At 37.7% G+C, this 27,484-nt stretch overlaps 1 protein-coding gene across 1 annotated transcript in view; it reads left to right on the top strand.

The window, feature by feature from the left end:
- The window catches only part of CPQ (carboxypeptidase Q), a gene marked incomplete at its 3' end in the record, with an annotated part of 36,136 nt that extends 25,767 nt beyond the window's left edge, over nucleotides 1-10,369 (top strand). The window contains exon 3 of the mRNA XM_009077058.1: nucleotides 10,162-10,369. Within this exon, the coding sequence (XP_009075306.1) occupies nucleotides 10,162-10,369 (208 nt within the window). The remainder of the gene's footprint in view (nucleotides 1-10,161) is intronic.
- Nucleotides 10,370-27,484: the final 17,115 nt, after the last annotated feature.

The following is a 27,484-nucleotide window of genomic DNA, read 5'->3' as shown; positions in this document are numbered from 1 at the left end:
AGAGTGAAATCACAGGTGGGATGTGAGGGAGGTTTTAGTTGTTCTTCTATGATTTGTGTATTGCTTGCACCTCTTCAGGAAGTAGACTGTGATCCTTCTTTGAGAAGGGTTTATGACTTCCTCTGAGCATCTCTCTCTGCAGTCTCTGAAGAAGGAAACAACTTTCAGGGCTCCCAGTTTGAGGCTCTGAGAAGGCTGCAGTTGCTGTTGGGGGAACATGGGAGAGCCAGAAATTATATGAAGGGACCAGACAACTTGAGTACATGCTCTGTATCTCCAGAAAGGGCATTAGAGGGATCTACATTTGTGCTAAAGCCCAAAGAACTTGAGAAGCGATTCAATACTGTTCAGATGCTGCCAGAATCCTAGGCAGCCTGAGCAGCCAGGTTCTTCTGAGAGACCATCCAAGGCTGTAACTCCACAAAACTATGTGGGTTTTTTTCCCCCTCTTCCTTTACTTACTTTATAATGCTGACAATCTAGGAAAACAAAAATGGTGTGCTGCAGTGTCTGAGAGAATGCTAACATTTCAATCTTGTCAGAAATGAGATGTGAATAGGTAGACCCATGAGAAAACTTTAGCAGAGCTACTTGGAATAATAAGTGCAGCTGCAACTTACGTTTTTAGAAGTGTAACTGTTTTTCAGTGCCTAAAATTAGGTTTCAGTCATGTAAATCTTTGCATGGTACTTCTCAGTGACAGTCAGTGATGGATTCCTTTAACCCTTGCCAATATAGAGAGTTATCTTTTATTCCTTGAATATTTCCATGCTACTTAATGGAATGACTTAAGAGTTAGTGAAAGGATGCCAAAATCCAGGCAAGTATGAAAAAATTACAGGAATCGGAGAATACCATTGTAAAGCATCAGACTTTCTAGGTGACACTTGTCCACAGAAGTTTCCTGAAAAAGGAAAGGAGAATTCCATTTATTCTTCTATGTTCTCCTGCATAAGGTGTATGAAGCTTTTCATTTAGTGTAGTTTTAGTCTGAATATGTTTGTGGCAGAAATTCTAACCACAATACACTATTTTTCCCACTTCCACCTGTGTTTTTCAGAAGGACATTACAAGAGTTAACAGGGAGCAGAGCTCATGAGCTGGACAGTCTGACTTAGGGTTTCACAAGGATGCTCCTAGACAGGTGTGTTTCCCCCAAATGTTTGGCAAATCCTGAATTTCCAAGGAAGAAGGTGTTTTATCAGCATTTTTGTAGCAAAGTCACTCAGCAGTTTCACAGCTCTGGCAACAAGAAGCAATTCTGTGTGATTTGCAGTGTACCCTGGGCCACATCAGCCATCAACTGCATATTGCAGGTGAACAGTTCAGTGGTTAAGTCAGGGATCAAGCACTGTCCTGTTAAACCAGGAGTTTTGTTGACACTGGTATTAATCAGAGTATGGGCTACATCACAAGATTCACCTGCAGGTCAGTGAACCTTTATCTTCATGTAGATGAAACTATTTAAAGCCTGCTTTAAGGGCTGGGTGTCCAAAGGCTTTGCAAGCTGCAGGTGATCTCTGGGCTGCACTTTCAGAACAATTGCTTTGCACTATGCAGTAAGCAGTTATGAGCTGCACACATTAAGAGTTGTTCAGCAGAATCCAGTATCTGTTTATAGACAAGCTAGGTTTGAACAAGTACCACTTTTAGTTTAAGTAATTTAATTTCAATTTAAGTAACTTAATGCTTACAAAGAAGTGTAGTAGAGCATTTTGCAGAAAGAAATTTTAGCCTGAGAGCTGCAAGTTAATTCAGCCTGTGTGTATTAGCTTGTAAAACACAGTTCTTCAAAAAAGTATATGACACCTTTCTTTCTAAGTAGGTATAGTTTGTTAACAGATTCCTATTTATATTATTCATGAAGTTATGTATGTGGTCGCAATGTTAATGTTAATGATTCCAATCAGTAAGATAATTTTCCTGCATAGTGTATTGGAAGGAAGGGGGAAAATCATTCTGAGTTAGCATTTGAGCATTGGGAAGAAAACTCCCACTTTTTATCCTATTACTGTCTTGCAGTGTTGCTCTAAGTGGGCTTCAGTATTTTCCTGTATTGAGCTCTAAGGCTGTGGTGTGGCAGTCTTTATTAGATATTAAAGGCATCCATAAAATCTAAGAGTGGGATTGAGAAGAATCTTTTCTCTCCTCTTCAGCAGATGATGAAGGAAATGCTGTATCCCCAGGATTAAATGGGAAGAGTATAAACTGTTGAACACTAAGAGAAAATAGTAGGACTATATAGTATATATTGAAGAGCACAACAAACTTGATATCAAAAACAAAACAGTGCAGAAGTGTTGCATTTTGTCAGCAATTTCTTTTTTTTCTTTTGAGGAAGGAAAATGACTTGAATTCACAAAATGTGACTATTTTCCTGGGAAACCCCTACATTAATTTACCCATGAGAGCTGCTGTGTACCAGGTGTTCTTCCTGCATGCTCCCAAAGAAACCGGCAGCGTAGGAAGATCCCTAAAATTTATTCAATCATTCTCTCAACTATGGTTTACACTGGAAAGACTACTTTTTCCCCAGCCTGACACTCTTCATTTCCCAGACACAACACTAATTGCCAGGAAAGGAGCTATTCAGAGGAAATACATCCCTATTGGGACATTTTGTATTTCATCTGTTGTGGATTATGAAGCTTTTGGGAGAATCTGTTGCAGTCAACAAATACAACTGGGGAAAGAATGCTCATGCTTGGCATGACATTTTGCCATGCTGCTCAATATTTAGTCCTAGTTCTCAGGAGTTAGAATAAGCTTTAAAAATGCATTGTGTTCCTAAAAGGAACTTTTCTGTTTACAGTGGATTTCAAGTTCAGGAATGAAAAATTCAGAGTGTCTGACTTTGGAGTGAAAGACAAGACTTGCCTGAATTTTGAAAATAAAACCATACTGTTTATTGGAAAACAAGTTTATCGAGTAAGTGTAGTGCCGTATGAGATAAAAGTGTTCTTTGTACTTAAGCATTTACATTGCATTTTACATTTCCTAAGTGCCATTGTATAATGCAGAAAGTAGATGACAGGCAAATAGATAATCATCAGGTGATGTTAAAATAGTTGCTTTCATGTGGCGCTACGAAAATCTTTCAGTTGAGGGGAAAAATAGGTGGTACCCCTCTCTATTACTTTCGCTAACATTTTTTATTCTTTTTTTATTTGAACAGCAAAAGCATTGGATTGTTCAATAGACATCAGAAAGGAGTTTAATATTCTACAGAAATTAGATCTGTGGGAATAAAAGAAGTGCTTATGTAGCAAAGATGTTTGAGTTTCAGCTTTCTTCAGAAAATATGGATGCTCTCCTAGATAAGTGTCTTGCAGTGGCTTTTGGTTTGCTCACTGCTTGAGACTGAATCCAGTCAGGCCCTTCACTCTTTCTTCTTGTATTCAGTTAGTTTTTAAAGCCTTCCTCTCCTCCTCCACTCTCCCTTCTGTTGAGGTTAATGGAAATTTTTCCACTGCTTTTCAATGGAAACAGGGTTATACTCAACACAGATGAAAAGATTAGTAGATTTCACCATTTCCTGTCTTCCATTTCACTTCTGGGATTTACTTCCATGCTATCCATGGTAATAATACCTAAGTTAATCTACTCTCTATATTTTGCTTTTAAAAAGTCTTCCCTCTTCTCCATCCACATAGTTGCCTTTGGTGCTAAGATAATGTTCTGTCTCCTGCTGTCTTCAGAGACTTGTTTCCCCTCTATCATTCCCACCCCTTACCTTATGGGTTGTTTTTTTCTGAACTACCTTTGTATTCCTGTTGATGCTTGTTTTAATTTTTGCACTTAAAAAATGTATCTCCACGAAGCTTTGTTTGCATTGCCCCAACCTTTTGTAAGGATAACTATTTCCTAAATAAGTATGAGTTTTAGATAGGTTTGTTATTTCAGGGTTTTTTATGGAGGCCTGTGTCCAAAGAGCATACTGCTCTGAATGGTGTGTGGCTTGTGTCTGTGAGTTTGAGACTTTCTCCTGCCACCTTTCAGACCTCACTGCCCTCTATTTAACTCTATGATCAGCTGATTAAAGGGGAGAAGTTTTATGGTGGATAAGACAAGTATCCTCCATCGCTACACTTTTCCTTCAGTTCAGCTATGTGTTACCCTTTACAATGACCATTTTTTTGAAAGGAGGAGGAACATGCCTGTACTGTCCCATGATAAATTGTATTCAGTGCCAGAAGAGACTCATGTTTCTGGTGTGATTTGATGTATCTGTCTGTGTGTGGGAGAGCTTGATCTTCTCCACTACATCTTGCCTGCAATGAAGCAGAGAACTTGGAAGCACAGATATAGCAATTGATCCTTTTCTGAAAGCTCTGATGCCTCTTCACACCTGTTTGTGCCTGATAATTTTGTTGTAAGAATTAATTATCAATAGTAAAAAACATCCTTAAATGGAGGAGGTATGAAGGACAGGTCAGTATCCTAGGCAGCTAGCTGTTATTTAGTTTGCTTTTGTATTACTAGCCCTGTGATGCCTCTTTGTCTAATTTGCTGCTTTCCAAATAAAGAAAAAAATTTGTTTTGGTTAGGTTCTTTTGTTTATATGTATTTATTTATGTCCTTCTTGTAGGTATAAAATATAACATCTGTTCCTCATGAGGGTTTTTAAATTCTTCCTGTGTGCTCACCAGTCTGTGGTGCTAGAGGGGCTCACTGAAGATATAAATAAGTCTTCTGCTCAAGACTGCAAAGCCAGGAGTTCAACACACAAGAAAGAAAGAAAAAAAAAAAAAAGCCCATGAAGCCAGAAGTCTTACAGCTGCTGGCGATTAGGATGTCATTGGTGCTCCCTCCAGGAGCCCTCTGCTAACATACCTATGGTAGCATGCAACAGGCAGCTGCATTCTCTAAAGGCAGGGATGCAAACACAGGAGAATGGAGCTTGGTGGATTATCTTGAGCAGAAGGAGACCAAACAGGTGTATGACTTAAATAGTTCCCTCAAGGTATTGTCAGCTGCTGGAGAGTCATCCTCATGTCTGTAAGATGCAGAAAGTTTCTGTTTTAGCTGAAGAGCAGCTGACGTAAACTTCCATTTCCTACAGATTCTTGGAAAGGTTTGTGTAGTCTTTTCTACTTTCCCAGCAGTTGGATAGTCCTGGGGTGAAATTAATTGGATTTGCTTCATTTGATCATTTTACCATTCACAGTTGTTTTCTGCTTCTTGTTTGACAAACCATATCTAACGTATGCTACTTTAAAAAAACTTCAGTGATTACCATAGAATTCTCTTGGTGCTTGTGGTACTGAATATTATAATGAAATACAAACATAGACACGTTAGTTGCATTCTGTAACCCAGGACATATGTAATTATGGCAAAGCTATTATGCTTGCTTGGTAAAGCCTAATTCTAATGAGTGCCTAGTACTGATTAAATGCAGTTTTCTAAATGTTAATTTAAATGGAGTCTGTGTGGTAACAGCCTAATGCTGTGCTCTTTTTCAAAGGGAATTTTCCTTGGTAAGGCTGGTAGTTTCTGGAGCCTCTCTTACATTTCATTACACATGTGCAGATGCAACATCAATTAAAGATTGGTACAAAGTAATCTGGAAGAGACTGTATGGATAGATTCCAAATATTGCCTTGGTAACAGACTGCTATATTATTTAATCCCATATTTGTATTGTGTTTTTACTCCTTAGTTTCTTACAAATGTCTGTGTGAATTCCTGTTTTGTTTTGAATTTAACAGTCTTGATATCGTTTCAACTTACTGTAAACCAACAAATCAAATCCTACAAAGACAATATAAGAAGCAAACAAAGCAAAAGAATCTTGGGACAAATGATGACAGAAATGCAAAATTCGTCTGAATTTATTTCTTTTATATTTTGCCAAGTGGCTGTAAATAGGGAATAGCCTTCATTTTGTTTTTGTAGACCTAATTCTTCTGAGAAGATTAACAATACTTTTGACATTTTGTCTAATTGCAACTACAGTTTGGCCTCTCTATCCAGAAAATGGTGAGAATCTTGAAAGAACGTACACAGTTTGAGTGCACACAAGGACAAGTTTTGTTTTGTATGGACTTTATGGTGCTGGAAAAGGGGATTTACTTGAACGGAGTTAAAGCCTTGCCATGCTGCTCCTGATTAAGACAGTTACAGGAGTAAGGCACTCATGAATTGCTATTCTCCATAGCTAAGTCCGAGAGCAAGATATATAGTTTCCCTTCTGTTTTGCTACAGTATGTTCCATCACTCCTTTTAAAGTGTAAAGCTTTGTATGTTAGGGGATATTCTGTGATATGTAGAATATACAAGTGAAAAAAACCAAAAGCAAAGTGTGAGGAGGATGTGAGCCTATTACCAAGAGTTAAGGCTGTGATCTTGCTATGGAATAGCGAGTGATCATAATATACTTGTGTGTGTGTTCTATGATTTCAGTCATTAATAACAAACTAGCTTATCTGATATGAATGTTTAGTTTATATGTGGTTTGTACAGTGAATATTGCACGGGTCCTGTAGAAAACAGTGGTCATGTATGTAATTGGATTCTTGCAATGTGTTTGAGTGAGTAAATTAAAGATACTTAGACAATATTCATTTTGTATTTCCCAACCCTAGATTGCTTTTTGAGGTAGGGGTGAAGAATGGTGTGTTGGGGGGTATGTATACACATTATGGCTAAAATAGATCTCTGTACATTTTTCATGGTTTTGGTTTTTTCTTTTTTTTTTTTTTTTAGCCATCTTAGAGTTCTTGTAATGTCATGCTTACTTCTCCCTTTAGGAGATTGCTATCTGCCTGAGGCTTCAACTTGTGATGTGTTTTCCATCAGAGCACCCAGTTGAGCTTGAAGCACTGGTTCTTACGCAGTTTATTTTTCCTTGCACATTTTAGCTTATCTTAGAGATAAGGGGTGGAAGTGCAGGAACAAAGTAATGAAGCATGCAAGGTCAGCTACCACAGTAACAAGAGTTGGAACTGACCTGACACACCAGCAGCACATCTTTTCATCCACGTTTTTTAGTTTTTCCACATTTGATTATTTTACTCAGAGGAGAAAGGATCTAGATGCCTCTTGAGGTTTTTAGCCTTCCTTTACACTTCCCTGTAAAATAGAAGGCACGTCTCTTTTTTACTAGTCATTTGACATGCACTTCTAAGAGAGAAAATGCTACTTTTTTTTTCCTGCTTTGTTCTTCATGCTGTGATATTTCTTTTAAACACTTTCCAGGATGTGATATCAGGGGTTTATCAAAAGCAAAACTCAACCGCCGTATTTATCTGATTCTTGTCAGCTGTTGAACAAGAATGTCAGGACCAAATGACGATGAGTATTAACATTAATAGGTTTATAAGGATTAATCTAGCTAGATATGTTCAATTTTATAAGTAGTTTAAATGTGGAGATGAGGTGATTCAGTAGATGTAAAATCGGAATAGGTGCTTTTGTTAAGTAAATAAAAAATAATGAAAAAACTATCCACCCTTTCTCCTCTACTGAACATCAAACTATGGTATTGGACTATGAGAACATTATATATTAAATGGCTAAGTACCTTTACAATTTTGTAAAACGAATTCAGGATTTGTTGGATGACATTTTTCAGGGAGTTTGAAGCAGCAGCAGCTGACAGAATTCCCAGGTGTTAGTGGGAAACAGCAGTGGTGCTCCTTGCCTGCCTCTAGGTACCAATGTTGTAAAGATGAATGCTGATTCTGAGTCAGGGCTGCTTTGTCATCTCCCTGGCTGGTTTCATGTGATATTTTTCTTTCTTTCCCTTTTCAAGGGGCAGGGAATGGCAAATGCAAGTCAGATTACTTTTTTGTAGTGTAATCCTTGTTCTTTAGAAATAATAACCACAAAGTAATGTTTGTTCAGACCTAATAGGAAAAAAACCTTCTTTTCTCCTCAGTACCAAAGTTTTTTCTTCTGAACTACATCCTCTTTGCCCTGTTTTGAGCCAAACTCAGGACTGCTTCTCTCCATTTGTTACACACAGTCTGCTAGTAATTTCTATTTTGTTTAGTCAATTCTTGCTCACGTCTTGCCATATGGTCAGTAGCCTTTCCAGTTCTTGGTTATCTCTGCATAAAAGGGGATTAATTTACTTAGATTTTTTTTATATACTCTTTGACACTTTAACAATCAATTTATTATGTAGATTATATACATATGGCATGTTTTGTATGCATGCAAACTTAAATCAGGTGCATCCCAGAATGCTTAGTGTCTGCCACAAAAGTTTTATATGTGTGTTCATCTTGTAGCATCAGGAATATACAGTACTGGGATATAGTTTTCTGTCTTTATATTGGTAATTCTTAAGGTCCATTTCCCTTTTGTAGCAATCATTTGGACTGTCATCCATTCCCATCAAGACCTAGTATCATGTGGACCGTTGCTGACTCTGCCTGCCTGTGCCACTATGTCTTAATTTCTGTAGCTGGGTTTGCCTGTACAATAAAATAGTAGGTTGAGAATAAAAATGGCACTACCAGGTGACTTCAAGGTTTATTTTGTGGCTGGCTGGGTAAATTTTGTACCTGCAAGTGTTCATTCATTTGGGGTGTATAAGCATGTGGCATCTCAGTGGGCTCTCAGAAGCTTTATATTCACAGTCGTGGTGGAATGTTAGGATTGAGCATCTGAAAGAAATGTAGTTGCTGCTTATATTGGAGAAACAAATACAGTTCTAGGGGTTTCTTTTGCTGAGCATCTGGGAAATAACAAGGACAGTGAAATCAGTGATAAAACTTGAATTACTGCAATTCAGCATACACAGCATGTTAGTACTAAAACATGATCTTGCCAGAAGACACAGGTGAATGGATTCATTTAAAAAGAGCCAAAACAAACAGTTGCTGCTCAGTTGTTGAATGTAAGGGTGTTTTTATGAATATTTATACATGAAATTGTCATTGCTCCTTTTTGTGTATGTTGTTTATTCTTTGGAAAGTCTCCTGGTTAACATGCTGGGTATATCCCCAAGCACTCAGAGAAATATTAAACATGTGCAGCAAATTATCACAGTTTAAAAGTGGTGATGAGGGGTGCCTTTTTTTCCCCCCCTACAAGGACAAAGGGAAAGAAAAAGAAAAAAAAGATCTGAACATCTAGGTGTACGTGAGTTTATCCCACTGAGGGAGGATTATATGGCACAAGAGATTCTGAGTACCAGGGTAACTGTTATTTCAAAGGTGAGCTGTGGGTCACACGACCTGCAGAGCTCATGAGAAGAGGCACCAGCCTTCATATGCTGTAAACAACTGGGAGCAATAGTCTTCTGTACTGTTGCCACCTAATAAACAGATCTGTCTATACTCTGAAGCAGCTCCTCTAAGACCTCTGTAACAGTTTTTTAATATTTTCATGCCAAATAAATATTTATACATATCTACTCTGTGGGTTATTTTATTGATTACAGTATGACTTGTTATTATTGGGAAGGATTTATTCTTGTAAACAAATGGAACTGAATCTATAACCTTACAAAGTAAGATTTCTCCCTTCATCCTCACCACATCTCCTCCAGGAATTAAGTGAGGTTTTTTTTCCAGTTTAGAAGACCTAAGAATACTCCAAGTTACTAATTTTTTTTGTTTGTTTGTTTAAATACATTAAAAAATGTGTCTGCTACTGTAAGAAGGCTCATAGCTCAAGATTTTCATGTACTGGACATGGTTCTGGGCAGGTTGCTCTGGGTGGCCCCATTCAAGCAGGGGGTTGGTCCAGATGACCTCCAAAGGTCCCTGCCAACCTCAACTGTGCTGCAATCCTGTTATATGGAAAATAGCATTAAAATTTATTAATGAATTTTAATTTCATTATGTGTCACAGGGGGAAATAAAAGCATTTATTGCAAACTGTTTGCTTGTGGACTTTGCTTTGCGTTTCTTCCTGATAATACTGTGAAGAAAGTGGAGTATCAGAGCATGTCAAAGAATGGCAATGACCTAAATAGAGCTCACATAGAATAGTTTTCCATACATATAGAATGGTAACAGTCAGATGTTCTGACTAGTGTAAAAACAGTTGATGTGTTTTATCAAAAGGTTTAGTAAGAATAGTAAATATATCTGTTTTTAGAGTCTGCTGGGGATGGTTGTGAATGTATTCTCTTAAAGAAGTCAATGATAGTGTTAAAAAAAAAATCACAGAGCTAAGTTGTTAACACTGTTTTTCTTTTAACAGCCCACACACCGGGGGCCAGAATTACCAGCCTGATGTGCCCCAAATTCCCACTGCTTGCATCTCTGTGGAAGATGCTGAAATGATGTCGCGAATGTCTTTCCGGGGCACTAAAATTGTTGTGCACCTGAAGATGGGAGCCAAGACCTATCCAGACTCTCCTTCTTTTAACACTGTGGCAGAGATAGTTGGACACAAGTACCCTGAGCAGGTGAGTGAGGTATTTTGTTCTTTAAAAATATTAAAAAACAAACCCAAGAACAGCCCTTCCTAAGAAATCCCTGAAACAAGTAACTTCTATTCACTTGCTCTTCTACATTTCAGGCATCTCAGTCTTTTTCCAGGCAGCAGGATTCATTGCTACATTTAACAGGTGTTGCATGTGTGTTTGGAGGAATAAACCATCTGCACTAAAAAGTATCTGCAAATTCTGTTTGCACATTAGTTAATCCTAAATTGTTGTTTTCCATTTGAAGACTTTTCTTCTTGCTTTTTCTTTTCTTCCAACTTCCTAGCTAAAAATCATACAAATGTAATTTGTGGTACTGAAGTATGTGTGCTTGGTATGAGGTCTTTGTCAGCTTACAACATGCAATGACTTTTCTGGCAGTATGGTTTACTGTGAAAATGCTGATGCAGCCTCAATTACAGCGGTACTAGAAATTGCTGCTAGACAACATCTACTGAGCCACAATTCTTGTTTAAACATTGTAGTTTTCTAACTTCAGTGGAAAGTAAGAATGACCATCCTTTGAACCTAGGCATAGCTCTTGCTACATATCTGGATGGTAGTTCTGAGCTCTGGCTTGTGATATCCAGAGATCTTCAGTGTAAGCATGCATGTAAAGTTTCAGAAGCTTGATCACTGGACAGGGAAAAAGTAACTGCCCTCATGGCTGATTGGTTTACATACCATCACCTGTGAATCTAGCTTCATGAAATGGATATTTACCAAGTTAAATGCTGCAGCTTCTAAATTTCAGTACAGTTACTTTAATTTTATATTATCTGCATTTTTAACCATTCTTCTAACCAGTTAATAGGCTCTCTTTCCTGAGCTGTGTTTGGTGCATTGCAGAATTTGACAGTTCAGGTTGTGAAGTGTTCAAATGTAGACTTCAAAGATGTGTTAAGGTGCTTGCCTGTACTATTTTCTCTTTGCTGTCCTGCTCTGTTTCTTTAACTAATGAAGTGGATTAGGATCTCATCCACTGAGAAGCTCATTTTTTTGAAACACTGGGTAAAGGCTTATTTACAAGCCCCCTGCTGATGTTAATGGGAGTAGTAGTAGACACACTTTGAAAATGTAACCAAGAAACAGAAAAATAAAACTAGTGAATGTTTAGGGTTTTTTAGTACTCAGTTCTTCTTGGAGCCTTAATGGATGCTTTACCATCCTCATTCCACTGTGTTACTCTGGTAAAAATGGGAGCCATCTAGGTATTTAGGCAATAAAATACATTGCAGACCCAAACTCTTACAATGCCTTTTATGCCAAAGGGTTTCAATATGCAGTACAGATCCAGGGGAACAAAAAGGTGCCATTTCCATGGGCCAAAATTTCAATGCAAGTTTTGAATTGAAACAAAAGCAAATCTGGATCTCTGAACTCTGGGTGAGAAATCAGCAGTGGGTGGTATTGCTCTGACAAAGGCATAAAGCAAAACAGTTTGAAATTAGGCTGAATCCTGTGAAACATCACTGGTCACAGGTATTGCAGCAAATTATAGCTCAAAAACGTGGAACTTAGTTGCAAATGAGAGTCACTGTAGGATACTGAAGAATTCTGCTGAGAAGTGATTCAGTTCTAGGTGTAACTGCACATTAGATGTACTTGTGTTAATCTATATATTGACCAGAAATTAATGTATTTCTTGATTTTTATAAGTAATTCATTAATTCTTCCCATGAGATTTTTACATGTTTATTAAAAATAATCACCATGAACTGAAATAATATTTGTCTGAAAGTTTAATCTGTTACAAGGACTGTTGAATATTATTATTATTACTAAAATGCTTAAAGAATAAAAAATATATTGTTTGTTCTTATGTATTGGGGGTGGAGCTCTTTTGCTGGGTTTTGTGTTGGTTTTTCTGAGGGATTTTTTTTCGTTTTGTTGGGTTTGTTTGTTTGATTGTTTTTTGGTTTTTGGTTTTTATTTTTTGGCAAGTTTTATAGCATGTCCGGGTCAGTTCCTCCTTTTTAAGTCGTTTATCCAAATTTCTTGTGGATTCTTGCATATATCAATTGGGAAGGGTGGGGCAGGAAGTAAAACTAGAAAAATGTTAAGGAAAACAGAAAAAAGCAGTTGACATACTTCTGATATATTTTCCTAAAAGTTTGCTGTAATTTGGGCTTAGTGTTCTGCAAGTCATTGCTGCTGCAAGAAATGTTTGATATCATCAAAACCAATAATCAGAATTCTCAAACTTGCAAACCTGATTTTAGGCACCTAACACATTTCAGCAACTTCAACACATTTATGTTTCTGAATAATTTAAATCAGTAAAAGAAATGTGATTACTGCTTTGTGAAGCATCAAGCTCTCAGGGACACATTTATCTACAGAAGAGACTGTGACATGAGTGCAGATGTCCTGTTGCATTTTGTGGCAGCTGTGTACCCAATGCATACAGGTATTTTTGAAAAATGAACCCACTGATACCTCAGGTTTCCTTTCTGCTGTATCCTCCCTCTTTGGCCAGCCAGTAGGCAGTAAGCAGATGCTTTATCAATAATTGCTTCAACTAAGAAAAATGTACAGTGCAACTTACTGCAAGTTGCAACTTTGAAGTACCAAATTTTCAGGTGGTGTAGAAAGCATATGGACAGATAAAGGAAATGGATTTTGTCATGCTGTTAGTAAAGTTCAATGTCTCACCAATGTCTCTGTTTGTTTATGTTTCTATTATTCCTTCTAAGTTTAGGGAAGGGCTGCTCTTCCCAGACAAGACCCTTGCTAGTGTCACAGCAGGCATGACTGTGTGTGTTCTGGACAGAGACATCCACCATCCTCATCAGTCTCAAGGTCCTCATTTAGTGCCTGCAGAAGCATGATTACCTGTAGGTTCTCAAAGGCGGTGAGCCTATGCCTCTAAGATAATGAATTCAAGATCAACTTTTTCTTCATTTAAATAGATGGGAAGCAGTGGGACCAAACATGATATGACTTGATGACCTGGTAGCCTTTCTGAGCTTGGCATCCCATTCTCACAGTGCTTAGGACAGCAGCGAGAGTAGAAAACCTGTGGGTTGTGGACCTTAACATATTTAAGCTTGTATGATTGCTGACAGTTGAGCCAAAGAGTTTGTGAAATGAGAAAGGTATGGTAGCAGAACCTGCTGAGGTTCAGGCTATTGCAGGTTAGAGACATTTGCAGTCCATTCCCAACTTTTTTCTTGGAGGAGTATTTGAAGCATGCTGCTGCACCTAGGTCCATGCTGTCAGCATCTTTTTGTACTGTATTGTGTATTGGTAAGATGCTTTATTTAAACCGTAAGTTGACACTGGAGACTGGCTGACTGAGAAATTCGCAAGCTAACTAATGTGGTTTTCATTTGAAATTCAGGCAGAGCTGGCAGTAAAACATGTTTGTCTTCTCATTTTAATACAGATGTAACATGATTGGTCTTAAAGTGCAGCAGCAACTGTTCCCGTCTCTGGGAAATGCTATAAATAGCAGTTGTTTGTTGTTAATCTGGCTTGAGTGTACCTAATGTGCCAAACACAGAACCACAAAATACTTGATTAACTGAACAGGTATCAAAGCAGATAAAGATATAACTCTTCTATAATCCTGACTTTCAGTGTCTTTCTCTATTGTGTATTTCTTGGTGTGCAGTGCTGTTTTACTTATCCTATGGTTACTACGTGATGGAAAAACTCTTTCCTAAATGCCCTACAAAGTACATAAATTTAATGGTTGTTCATTATTCTGTGATCAAGCATAAGTACTTTAGAGCAGAAACAGAGGAGCTCATAACTGGCTTTTTCAGAATCCTGAAGAGTTGTTCCAGGAATTCACTCTACAAAGCTTTTTTGCCTCCTGTTTTTATGGAATGCGTAATCTACAGTATGTACCATATGAAAAGAGACTATATATTCGACACCACAGGCATGAAAGACCATTGAAAAATGTACTGTAGCTCAGAGTCAAGGCTGGACAGCACTCTGAAAGTGGCATCCTAGGGATGACCTGAGAAACAGAGATGCTAAGGTAATGGATTGTGAAGTTCTTTACCAATCCATGATTGATGTAACAGAACTTGCTCTGCAAAGGAAATAGCAGCTTATTTACTTTTTCATTCTTCTTCCTTTCCCTGTTTCAAAAATCATCCCTCTCTCAGATTTTGTGATACTGGGCAAAGATCCAGGGAACAAGAGAACATGAAAATTGTCCAGACTTCTGAGCCTGTTAGGCATTCATGCACATAATGGAAGAAATAATTTGTAGACCAAAAAAAAAACCAAACCCCATCCCAAGCCCAGGAATATAAAAAAAACCCCACAGCCAGACTTTTCTGAAGATGTGTAATTCTCAGTACAGTGTTGTTTTATGGCCTGGCATCAGTTCTACATATGTTAACAAAATGTCTATCCATTAGGTCTTTGATGTGGCTTCCAGATATCCCTATGCTCAAAGTAAATCATGCATACAATAGAGCTTTGAGGAGAAATGTTTTAAGAGCCTGATGCCATCATGTTATAGCTCCATTATCACATTTTCTCCATGGGGATTGTTTTGCTATTCATTCCAAAATGTTGAAGGGTTTGTAACTGCAATTCTGTGAGCCTCTCTCCTGTGACTGCAAGCTGATGTCTGCTGCTGCTAGAATTTAAGTGAATTTAAAAGAATTTAGGTGATTACTATGGAGACTTGCTTTGAAAATTCTGAGAGTGCCAGCCCATTACTTCATGACAATGAACTGATAGGAAAGAAGAAAGAGAAATAGCTGAAAAGAAATAATAGAAAGGGTGAAGAAGAAACATTGGCACCATTAGAAAATGTAGTATTTTCTTTGAGGTATTTGTGCCAATGTTTGCTGAAATGAGTAGTACCCTCTGGGTGTGTTTGTTTTATTAGTAACAAGATTGAGTACTATTAATTGGGGGGGTTGTTTTCTATGGTGTGCCTTGTGGGACTGGCAATATTGCTGATTTTTTTCTTAAACAGAGGTTTTGTCATGATGAAAACAGTCAAATTAATATGAAACTGATATGGAGGAAAATTTTCCTTTGTAACTTGACTATTCTATATATTTATTTTTTTTAACTACCAGAAAGCTACCACATTTTAAGACTAAAGTCCATGCTAAATTTTGTGGTGTAAAGCTTGGCAAATATTCTCAGACTTGAACTGCCTGTTTAAAACCCAAGAGATGACTGAAGGCATTTAATTCTGCTAGGGAGAACTTTGGCAATAGTTTGCCTGCTGACTAAATGACTGTTGCACCCCAATGTAGTCATGTTTCTTGGAAACCTCAGTATCTGGGTATGCGATAGCTACATCTTAAAAGTCATTTGTACATATGGGGTTGATGTTGTTAAGGAGCAGCAGTTTAAAAACATTGTACTACTTAGAGTAGGTGTCTGAAATGTTGGTGGAACAAGTGATATGTATGTGTGGAAGAAAGATTCAAATCAACTTAGATATTTTCAAAAATTATTTTCCTGACACAATTTTTCTGAAAGGAATAGAGTCAGACTCATCAGTGTGTTGTGACCTTTGTGAAGTTCAGATATTTTCAAAATGACTAGACCATATCTATAAATGGGCAGGTGAGATTGGGAAATGGGTCATGGTTGTAACAATCTCTTCTGATCTTGGGGACACCTGAAGCTGCTGTGTGTCTCAGCTTAGTGATGCCAGAGGAGACCAAGGGATGTGCTCCACTAGATGTGAGCAAGTGAACAACTCTTTGAAAGGGCCCTCCTCTTGCAGGCTCAGGTGCAGTAGCTGTCACTGCATATGAACTATTGCAATATGAAGGAAAAATGTATTGCCATCAATGCCTGGTCTCCAGAGGGAGCAGTGCCTTAGGGTGTGCTAAGTCAGCTCACTGGCATGCAACTGGTGTGTCCTAGGTTACTGCAGCACCAAGGTGACAGTGACAAGGGCTGAGAACATCTAGGTGGCTCTTCTCACTAGAGTCAAGTTGAGTCTGGAGGAATTTAGCACTACTGTCAGCCTGTTGTGCATGTTCCATTTGCATTCTCTTGATACAAGTTCAAGCCGTGGGTTTTCTGCCTTTTCTATCACTACATACGTGACAGCTGCCTGCCCACCCCAGCCCCTTTGTTTCTTTGAATCCAGGGCTGGTGTCTGCCCAAAGCTACTTGCTGGACCTTTGCTCTGTGCAGTACTCTTCAGAGTGTTTGTTTGGGTTTTAAATCCTCTATGTCCTAAACTGAAACCAACTAAACTGTGAAAGTAGATTAAAAAGTAACGTTTAGAGTGCTTGTTCTGTTGGCCAGCAAATTCATCAGAGCATGCAGTTTTGTAGTCCTTTGATGGTGTGAGTATAAACAGATACACTATAATATTTTTTCCACCCATTCCTTTGTTTCTACTCCCACACAGCAGTTTAAAGAATTACTGTGGGATTTTATTTCAGTAATAATTTACAAATACACATAGGATCTACAGAATGGTTGTGAAATCTTTTTTTCTCCACATTGAAAAAGTTAACTTCTAAAATTACACTTCATTATTCTTGCATTCTGATATGCAAGAGTATCTAAAGGGTAGTCCTGGTTTGGCACATGTGATACTTGCCTGAGGCATGAAGTAAGAAACTCCACGATATTGAGGAGAAAGGAGGAAAGAAACTATATTTCACTTTTCCTTATGAATAGGTAGCACCAGAAACACTAGTGCCAAGTGTAAAGGATTAGTCTAAAACCAGCTATTCACTGCAGGAGTAGTCAAATAGCTGTAGTTGTATGTTTGTATTTGTTAGGTGCAGACTGTGTGCTTAACCTTGTACAACAGAATGAGGACTACCAAGATTTTTTTTTTAGTACTAAAACAAGAACTACATATTTTCCATGCAAGTCTAATGGAAAACTGCATTTCTAAGAGCATGTGAATTGGATGTAGAAGGCTGTTCGACACAGTTTCAGAGATTCCCACACAGAGGACCAGTGTGGAGGAAGATCTGACAGTGAGATTTTAGTGAACTGAGCTAACATGGTTAGTGAAGAGAAGGGGAAATGCTAAAAGCAGTGAAATGTAATATGGTCAGGCTGGGACTGAGGTGAAAGGGGGAAAGAACTTGGTCTGCTTAATCACACTGAGATATTGACAGTGGAGGTGTAATTTTAAGACGTGTGATTGCAGTAATTGAGAGATGGTTACTCAAGGATGCAGCAGAGTATGTAGCAGAGTTCATAGTTTTGGTGGGCAGAGAGAAAGTGAAACATTGAACCAGCTGCAGAATTGTGAGTAGACTTGTCTGGGTTTTACATATTGCATTGCTGCTTGGTGAGAATTGAGAGTGGGGAGAGATGGTGAAAACAAAAAGATGACCACAGTTGGTCTTTAAGAGAATTGCTCTCAAGACCTTGGTTTACTAACAAAGCACATGCTTAACAATGTTGATATATTTTGTTCTTTGCTTTTAACTACCTTTGTTATATAGCTGTTTATACAGTATCATTGGCCTAGGAGTCCTCCAGACTTCTGAGACCTTAAAAACCTTGATCTTTGCTACTCTAGCTTTATTGTAAACATAGTAGCAGTGGCACAAAAGTATTTATTACAGTTTGGCAAAGCAAAATACACTGTAAAGCACATTATACCAGTAAAATCTGTCCAAAATGATTGCTAATAAAATTTGATCTTGTGAGGCTGACAGGCATAAATCTTAATTAAGTCAAAGAATGAGTTTTATTCATAGGGTCTCTCAATTATTATCAGTACTTATACCAACAATGTCATGATGTAACATGTAAGTTATCTAGAATTTAATTGTGCACAAATATAATTCTAATTCATTGTAACAGGTAAATGGAATTTTGGACAAAATCCTGATTTACATGGTTGACTCTTTTCAATAGCACTTGTCACAAATGTAAACTGATTAATGTGTTTAGGACTAAGATCCCATTTCTTCTTTACTGAAGTTGCAAAGAAAAAAGAAAAATGGACATGTTACAGGGTCTTTAACAGAAAATATGTTTTGTACTACAGATTCTGTAGATTTCCTTCTTTATACATGCTGAAAAGCCTGTTCCTCACAGTCTGCATTTTTTTGCATTAGTTTTTATTCTGTCATTAATTCCGTAGATTAGTTTACAAATTTGAACAAAAATAAAATAAAATGTGTATCTGGTAATTACATAATTCCTTGGCATCTGATTTCTATCACAGTTTTTCAATTTGCAACCATCATTGTGAAATATTAGTCTCAAGAACAGAGTACAATGTCCTGGTATAAGTACTCAGGAAAAAACACCGTGTGCCATTTTTATCTAATTAGACATACATTATCACATAGAATGTGAATGAAATAATATCATGATGTAAGATGAAATAGCCTGTAAACTATATTGGTTTAGAATTTGTGCTAAATCTGTGTTTTTTTCCTGGAGTGCATATAAACAAATAGAAGAATTCTCTTTGTATTTTAAATATTTTCACTCAACAAGGAGGAATATTAATACTATCTCAGTGCTTTTGTAATTCCTGGATTTATTTTTTAAATTGTGTACCTGGTCCAATGATTATTGCTTGCAGTGATGTCAGCTGGACAAAGAGTTCTCTTATCCTCTCTCTGTGCCAAGTTTAATATGCTGCTTGTGGGAGAAGGTAGATCATTCCTTCACTGTAATGGAATTTGTTGCTGTAAGATATATATATATATATATGAGATAGTTCTAGGACATTGCCTTCTGTGACATGCTGTTTGGCAGAGCAGAACGTATTCTACCATTCCAAATGGGAAATCTCTGTCATCCAGCTTTTGGCCAGGAGAGCAATTACTGAGCTCTGAAATGTGATGTCCTCCATCCTCTTCTTTTCCCTTTCAAATAATTAGGAAGAGGACCTGAGGCCACATTATTCTTTGTGAAGGAAAGGAGAAACAATATCTTGGACTGTTGACAAATATGTTCCTCTGCCTTATCTTACAAGCAGATACTACAACTCGTGGTCTGTTCTGCTTGTATTACTATGTTTCTTGGCATTTTAAACCTGAAGTCTTGGATTTATGTTCTCCACTCCTGCCTGAAGTCCACTGACCTTAGTTTATATGTTAAATTGCTCCAGGGATTTGTTCACTTAGGTGGAATTAATGTTTAGATGATACTTTTTTCGACTGTCTCTTAACACGTTCCGCAAGTTGTTCCGAGTCCTTCTGGGAGACTGCAGCTATGCATATAAATAGGCTATAGTTAATAAACTTATTTATAGCAAACCCAAGTCTGATTTTTTTTTTTATTCATTAGAGTTTCCAACCTTCAAACAAATTCAACAAAATTATTGGGTTGCACTCTTGTCCACTAAGTATGGTGCATTTAGTTTTTCATTGATTAATTTGCCAACTTAATTTAAAATTGCCTTGACAAATTTAAATGCTGAGTTTTAGGAAAGAGCTACAGCTAAGTATAAAGAAACAAAAATAAGCTGTTTTTGACAGATTGGTTAAATTTCAACAAAATTGGTAAGGATAATATTCTAGATTATATGACAATACATAAGCTTTATATTCTTTTATCTGCGGGTTTTGTTATGTGCACAATGTCCTGCTGGGGATCAACACAACAGCCCTTGTTGTTCCTGCAAAGTACCCAGCAAGCCTTACAAAGTGCTTGAGATTATTCCTTGCTGTAAATCAGCAATGGCTAAAACTCAAATGACTTCAATTTTCTTTAATCTGTAACAGTTCTTTTTCTGTGAATTAAGAAGAACTTGAGGGATGTTAACAGTCACACTTCAGTATGACCTTCTGAAAGTGGTCGTGACTGAACCAGGGTGAAGGAATGAAGAATGTGATTGTAAGTGTTGCCAGGGTCAGAAATATAAAGTAGCAAGTACTCTGAGAAAGAGAACAACAATTCAGAATATTCTTGGCAAATTCATAGAAATTGTCTATACTCATCAGGATGAAATGTGATCTGCTTTTCTTCAGGAACGAGAAATTTAATTTACAATATGCCTCTGGCAAGGTCCCTCATACAGGATTCCAGCCCCTATTCACTGAAAGCAGTTGTAAAGTACTTAGGACTTAACAGGCATAGTACAAATTGTGGCATAAAAATAATGAGATTATATCCAGCTTTTTCTTGGAAGAGTTGTCCTGCCCTATGAGCAAGCATATTTTAGAGATTCACAATTTGGAGAACTGCAGGATCGTGCTTGAAGAACGTGTTTGTACAGAGATGAGTGGAGGCATCTAGACAAACTTTCATGAGCGTAAAAGCTCCTGAGAGAGCATCTGGTCGTTCAGGATGCTGTAATTGCTGCAGTTTGTTTCCAAGGCCTCTGCACTAAAGAGATGGCTTTGTTTTCTAATTATCTATGTAGCCCATTTAAAGCTCTTTTAGTGACTTTTCAGCGCAGGATTCTGCGACATCACAAAGCATGAATCTTAGTTATTTAAGATCCAGACAATAATATATAGTTGGGAAAATAAAGAATGTGCATGCCTGTCAAATTGTTGTTGTTATGTTCCATTTTGGTAAAGGGTAGAGGAATCCAAGTTTCTGTTGAAAGCACGAAGACCTTTCATTTTTGTTTTCTAATACGAAACTTTTCCCTAATTGGGAAAGGCTGTGTATGTTTAAAGGAAAACTAACAAAAAATTCCAACCAAGCTTTTCCCTGCATAACTGCGAATCACTAAGTGGCTTTCAAAGATCATCTTAATTAAATGCATTAAGATGCTGAAGAAAGAGCAGCTAGCTTGCAGTGAGTTTAGCTGTTAAAATCTAGTGGCAATGAAACTGTATAAATTGCCGTAAATAGTTTTTGTGGTTTGAACAAATCTTCTTTGTCTGTAATTACATTTTCACTTCACTGTATATCTTTCAGGAATAGATAAGGATTTATTCTCTCAGGGTGGTGCAAAAAGATACTAGCATATTTTGAATAACTTCATTTTGCTTCTTTGAGCACTTTAAAATCTCTTGTTGAATCTTCGAAGCAGAGAACTGGTCTTTTTTTTCTTTTCCGTTATCTGAAACCACATATTTAATTGTAATGTGAATCATAATAGCTAATACCAATTTAAAACTGGGCTGTTGAACCAAGCAAAAGCAGAGATCAAAGTGTTATCTGCAGTGTGTTCATGTAACAGCATGTTGCTTTATGGATGCAGCACTAACCTGGGCTATGACTGCAGTGACACAGGTAATGTGGTGTATTTCCCATCTTGTAGCACAAACCATCTATCTCTTGTGGTGTGGAATAAGAGACATCTTTGTCCCCTTCTCCTTTGATGAACCAACTGTAGATATAAACTCTTTCAGGTGATAATCCGCAGGAATTATTTATCTGAAACAATTAACATAATGTGAAGTTGCTCTAAAGCTGACCTACTGAATTAATTATTAAGAAACCTCAGTTTATCTAAAGTTCTCTACATAGTCCTGTGAAGAACTTCCCTTTCTTCAGAGCTCTCTTAATTTTCTCTGCAGTGTCTCAGGTTTAATTAAACCTTTGCCTCCAGAATAAAATTATTTCTGGAACAGGTTCAGCAAACATGCGTCTTTAATGATTTTGTTCTGCAGGTGAAATTGGGATTGGTTGGACGTGTGTATCAGTACATAAGATCAATATTTTAAAAAGTGATAAATCTCAAATGTTTATCACAATCTTCTTTGAACCTTAGAAAAGGGATCTGAAAGTAACTAGCCTTTTTTATTCAGAGTTTTTCCACTCTGTTTTAATGCTTTTTGAAAAGAATAAAAGGGAAAAATTGTACCATAGATAGATAGCAAAATTGACTCAAACTGCAAGCAAAGGAATTATATAATTCTGCATCACTTTCTGATATGCATATTAAATGGCATAAAATATTTAATTGTGATTAATGAAACCCCTCTGTAGGTAGTCTACCTATCACAAATTTACAAAACCAAAGCAAATGTGAATTCAAGATACCATGATGTGACCTTTTGTTTCAGTCTTGGACATGGAAGTACAACATTTATCTCTGAAATGCTACACACACAGCAGGTAATGCACTGTATTGCATTGGTGTGGATGCTAAATTTCTAGCTCACTTCCCCTCACATCCTATCATCGTAAACCAGCAGCCTTCCCCAAGATGTAATCCACACCATCTGGCTTACTGCAGTGCCTTTTTGAAGTGGTGTGGATTGTCTGTCCTCCCATTTGTTTGAAATTAAATGCAGGAAGGATTGTTTAGCTGTGTGTTACAGCCAGATCCTTGCACTGTGGCCTGCAGAGTACCAAATGATGGAAACCTTTTTGGTGGTTGACAAAATGAGTCAGCTGCTGTGCAGCCTGCAGTTTTGGAAAGAGGAAGGAAGTGCTGTGAAGGTCACAAGGCTGGGACCTTTGTGGCTCTTTGGCTCAGCCATGAATGGGCCCATTTTGCGGGTCAGGAGCATATTTTTGAATGAAGAGCTGTGCTGAAATATGCATTCTGTTTCTTGCCATCAACCTTATTTATTTTTGTGATGCTTTAACTGTGTGCCTGCTCTGCCATTCCACTGCTGAGTGCCTGCAAACATGGTGAATGTGCCTTCCCCGATTCTCCCAGCTGGTTTGGGCTGGGGAGTGCCAACTCTGCAAGGACAGAATTTGGGGTTTTCCACTGATTGTTCCTAAAGATATTTTTTCCTCTTCAGTTGACCACTTGATGTAATCCATGCAATGCCAGCAATATGAGACACATTTATTTTGTTTGCAAATTTTAAGTAACTGCTCTCTGAGTTCAAGGTGACCTACAAAGGGGCTCTCCCCTAGCAGCTACTGTTACCTCATTTCCAATTTATGTGTTGAAAAGAATTGGGGAAGAGAGGTATTCAGAGAAAGGTTTATCCTTTTGGGTATTTATGCATTAGAGTAACTAGAAAGAAACTGAATGTGCCAGCTGCTGTTCTGTCCTGAACCTCTCATTCCCAAGCAAAACCACAAAGGGACAGCTCAAAGGCTGCTATAATCTGACAGAATTTAACATTCTAGAATTAGCATGGTTGGTGTCCTAGTCAGAAGGTAAACCCTGTGTGTTGCAATCTTAATGGTTAAAAAAGAGACAACATTCATGGCTTCCTGAGTCCTCTGCCAAAATTCTTCAAGTCCTTACTGAAGTGGTCCCCATGAGTGGCAATGAAATTCCTGTCATTCAGTTCTCTCTTGCTGCTTTTCAACAACTTCAGAGAAATGTGAGGTGAACTCTTAAGACAACATGGTCTCAAGCACCAATAACATGTGAACGAGACAAGCCTACATATTCTTTCTTCCTCGCCACATATTTCTACAGTAACAGGACCAAGATTGTATTGATTGCTTATATGAGATCAGTTCACAAATGAAGAACAGCTAGATGAAGGTGAACTTGACAGAGGAGAGTTCTGGTGGGACAAAAAGACATTCTGAGGAACCCAGAAACCTGGTACTGCTGTCTTCTAGTGAAGATATGTATTCTATACTAGTAAATTTTATTTAGTTGTATTCGAGGTATTGATCCTTCTCTACTGCTCTTGAATTTTATGGGTCTATGCCATCTAAAAACAGGATGAAAACTTACAGCAGTAGGTATTTTGTTCTTCTATGGTGGGCTGCATTCTGACAAAGCTGTTGTAGGAGATGCTACTTCTCAAAGTTGTTCCAAGCCTGTAGAAATAAATTGCTCACACTAAGCTTCTGTTCCAGAGAAAGGCAACCTTTCCCTCGCTTTCTCTGCCATAGAAATACAGTGCCATATGCATCTGTAAACAGTTCCTCCAGAAAAAAAAAGGAACAAAACTTTTTAGAAAACATTCCAGTACATGTTTTTGTCCTCTTAAAATAGATCAAAGGACAAACAGTGTATGAGTACACTGGGGAGTAGTCCGCAATTTGTTTTTCCCTGTGTAGAGAAATATATGTCCATAGTGGTGAACAGCTCAGAGGAGCCATCCCTGCAAGGGTTCACACACAGAACCCATCCAGAAAGAGTCCCCAGTCCAAGCATGTAAGTTCTGCTCTTGTATGAAGTCATTCCTTTGGATTCTGTTGGATTTCGTAGTCTTTGTAGATACCCAAATATTCATGATGTTAGTAAACACTGGCTTAAGCTTAATTTGCTAAAAGATGCAGTAGGCCAGATCCATTGACTCGTGATGATCTGTTTATTTTTTTTTTCTCTCTCTTTCTTTTGCTGGAAATTAAGTAGCTTTTCAAAGATTCAACAAATACCAAATAGTAGCAGCCTGTGTGCTTAGCTCTCATCCCAGTGTTCTGCTGACTGCAGTAGTTTTCTGCTGAATACAGAGGCAAGATCTTATGTTACTACCTTAATTTTAATCCTCTACATGACTTCACTGTCCATTTTTAAATGTACTCTTCAAAATCTCTGCAGTTACATTGTCTGTCAGTGGACAGGTAGGAGGCAATTGCCAGAAAAAATGAATATAATTAATGAAGTGGATTCTTCCAAGGCAAAAAAAATCACACTTCATACCTATTTATTAGAATGTTAACTTTCCCTCTGCTGGCATCCTCCTTGGCCCAACCAAGCAGGCATCTGAGTGAATGAGGTTATTTCTTTGCTTAGTCTCAGGAAAAAAGATAGGAGAACGAGATTTCTATTTTTAAATTCATGGAAATGTGTTGGTACAATGATGAGGGGGATCTTAAGTACCAAGGAAAATGTATTCTAAGTTTATTTGTATTTGAAAAAACCCCAACATTATGTGCTGAATCCTCTTTTTAGCTGGTGAAAGTTTTCTCTTGTACAGCCTGGCCTGCCTACTTTGAGAATAATCTTTGGCTGGAAATACATGTTCTGCACTGCAATATGAATATTTTTGTTCACTGAAACCTGCTTATTCCAAGAAGAGTTGGAAAATTTTGGAAGAAATTTATGCTGCGTAAGATGCTTTGTTTCTGGGTGTGATGGTGCACAATAATATATAACTGACATATTTAAGTGTTGAGTTACATTGTTCTTGGCAATCTAATCAGGAAGATATTCAGTGAATGTTGTCAGAGCTGGGAATGGACCAGAGCACATACTTATAAAACAATAACTTTAGGCAACTCACTTTTACTTGAAATTCTAGTCCAGCTGAGTATCTTACTAGAAATTTATATTTAAAATCTATCTAATATCCAAAATTATATCCACAGACTCCATTTTGATTAATATTTATACAGCTATTTATTTGAGAATCTGTGCAGAAGGACAAAGTGCTGTGACTAAATCCAGGAGATTCACTTGCTCTTGGTTGGGGCATATTTTCTCTCCATTTGCTCTACAGTGGTAACCCATGCAGGGTACTTTTCTTCATTATTCTTCATTAACTGAACATACTCTCAATATTTAACAGTACAGACATGTCTTTTGAAACCTCTGACACTCTTTTCAACTTTCTGCTGCAACTTACAAGAGTGAAAAATACTGCAACTGAAAGTAGATTTGGTGGTTTTGATTTACTACCTTGTTTGAAAGTGTATGTGAAAGAAGTGGCCAGTGATGCTGCACTCAGAAACTATAACTCTTCTAAAGATAAAAGAAATTGTTATAATCCTTTCACTAGCTAATTTCTGCATGCTGTAAATGGATTGCTGTGTATCCAAGGAAAATTGCTCAAGTGTAAAAGAGTTTGTGACTTTTACTTAGTGCATTTTGTGCAGCGGTTACTAGGCTAGACAGAATGATTAATAAATTACTGGTTTAGTAACTTGGAGCAAATCACTTTAGCTGTAACTGAATTACTAATAAAGTCAAGCAACAACAAAAAAAGGGTTTTTACAGAGAAATTAAATATTTTGAACGGTGCTTTCTGTACTTGACAAGCTAATGTACCCTTTTTTATGGAATAAATCATTGTCTTGTCGCTTAGAAGCAGGACATTTGGGATATCATACAAACCTTGAACATTGTGGAACACTAGACTTATTAAGATGCCACAAGCAACTGTGCTGGAGAAATACATCCCCTACTTTCTTTTTCAATGCAGTTTTAGTAGTGGAATTGCAATAGTGTGCTCTTGCCCACCCTGGTGTGCTGTGACAGCAAGTCTGCAGGATCAGCTCAGTGAAGTTGAACCTGCACCCTTTGAAGCTGACCAGTGCAGGGAATGAGGCCAAATTGAAATGCTCAAGACCAAGTTGCACCACTATAGCTATACCCAGTCTGCCCCAGTTTTAGTTTCTAGAAGTCCTGACCCTGTCTCCATGAAGTTGGGAGAACTGAAGTTGACACTGAGGAAGCAGCAATTAGGTTACTCCATGATAGACAGTCTTACATCTGGAGCATCACACTAGTTTTAAAGCATATTTTGATCCTTATTTATTTTTCCTCCCTCAAATAAAGTGTAAAGTTTCTCTGAGAAGGGCATAGGCTGAGTGTTTCAAGATTCTTACTGTGTGCCTAGTCTGGAATAGTACTTCTGCTGATATTTTCCAGGCAGAACTACAAGAGGCATTCTGGGTTTTAATTTCCTAATTTGGTTTGTGTCCTTTGTGCTGTTCAGGTTTCCTCTAGGCTTTTAGCAATCTCAGCTAAGTTCTTTTGTATGTACAGTATGTTTAACATTTAAACATGCTTGTCGTTTAAGGTTTATTTGAGCACATTTTTGTCAGTAGAAAGCAGACTTCATCATGAACTGTGCCTTTGGTGATACTTCAAGCGAGCAAACAGGGTTCATACAGTTTACTACTGTATTCAGCAGTTTCGGCAAAGAAACCAAACAGCCGTATCTGTTTACACTGCCTCCATTCTGCAGAGCCTTTGTAGCCCTGCCAAAGTTCTCCACATCACTGAGCCTCCCCATGAAAACCAGAGACCACTTCACTTTGTTAACAGGGCTGAAAACCACTCACAGTGTGGGATTTGGGGAACAAAATTCTTTCAAGAATGAGTTACACTCAACCAGTTGGAGTCGTCAGAGGAGTAAATCAAAGGGACTATTTGTTTTGACTGGTGCCTGATTTGTTTTTGCCAATATTATGCTCAGTCAGAAAATTTTTAAAAGCCCCTTAATTAAGTGTGATATTTTTATAAGCAAAAAACAGGCAGGAGAATGTGGCTTAGCTTTCACTCTGTCCTCCATGTAGAAACTTTATCATCTGAACCATACTGGCTTCTTTCTGTTATTTCTTATAATGGACAATAATCATGCTTTAAAAATTGGGTGAGAAGATTGA

The sequence above is a fragment of the Acanthisitta chloris genome, unplaced genomic scaffold (assembly GCF_000695815.1).
Source record: "Acanthisitta chloris isolate BGI_N310 unplaced genomic scaffold, ASM69581v1 scaffold14076, whole genome shotgun sequence".
Classification (NCBI taxonomy): Eukaryota; Metazoa; Chordata; class Aves; order Passeriformes; family Acanthisittidae; genus Acanthisitta; species Acanthisitta chloris.
Note: the sequence above shows the minus strand (reverse complement) of the source record. Positions and strands in the feature narration are given on the sequence as shown.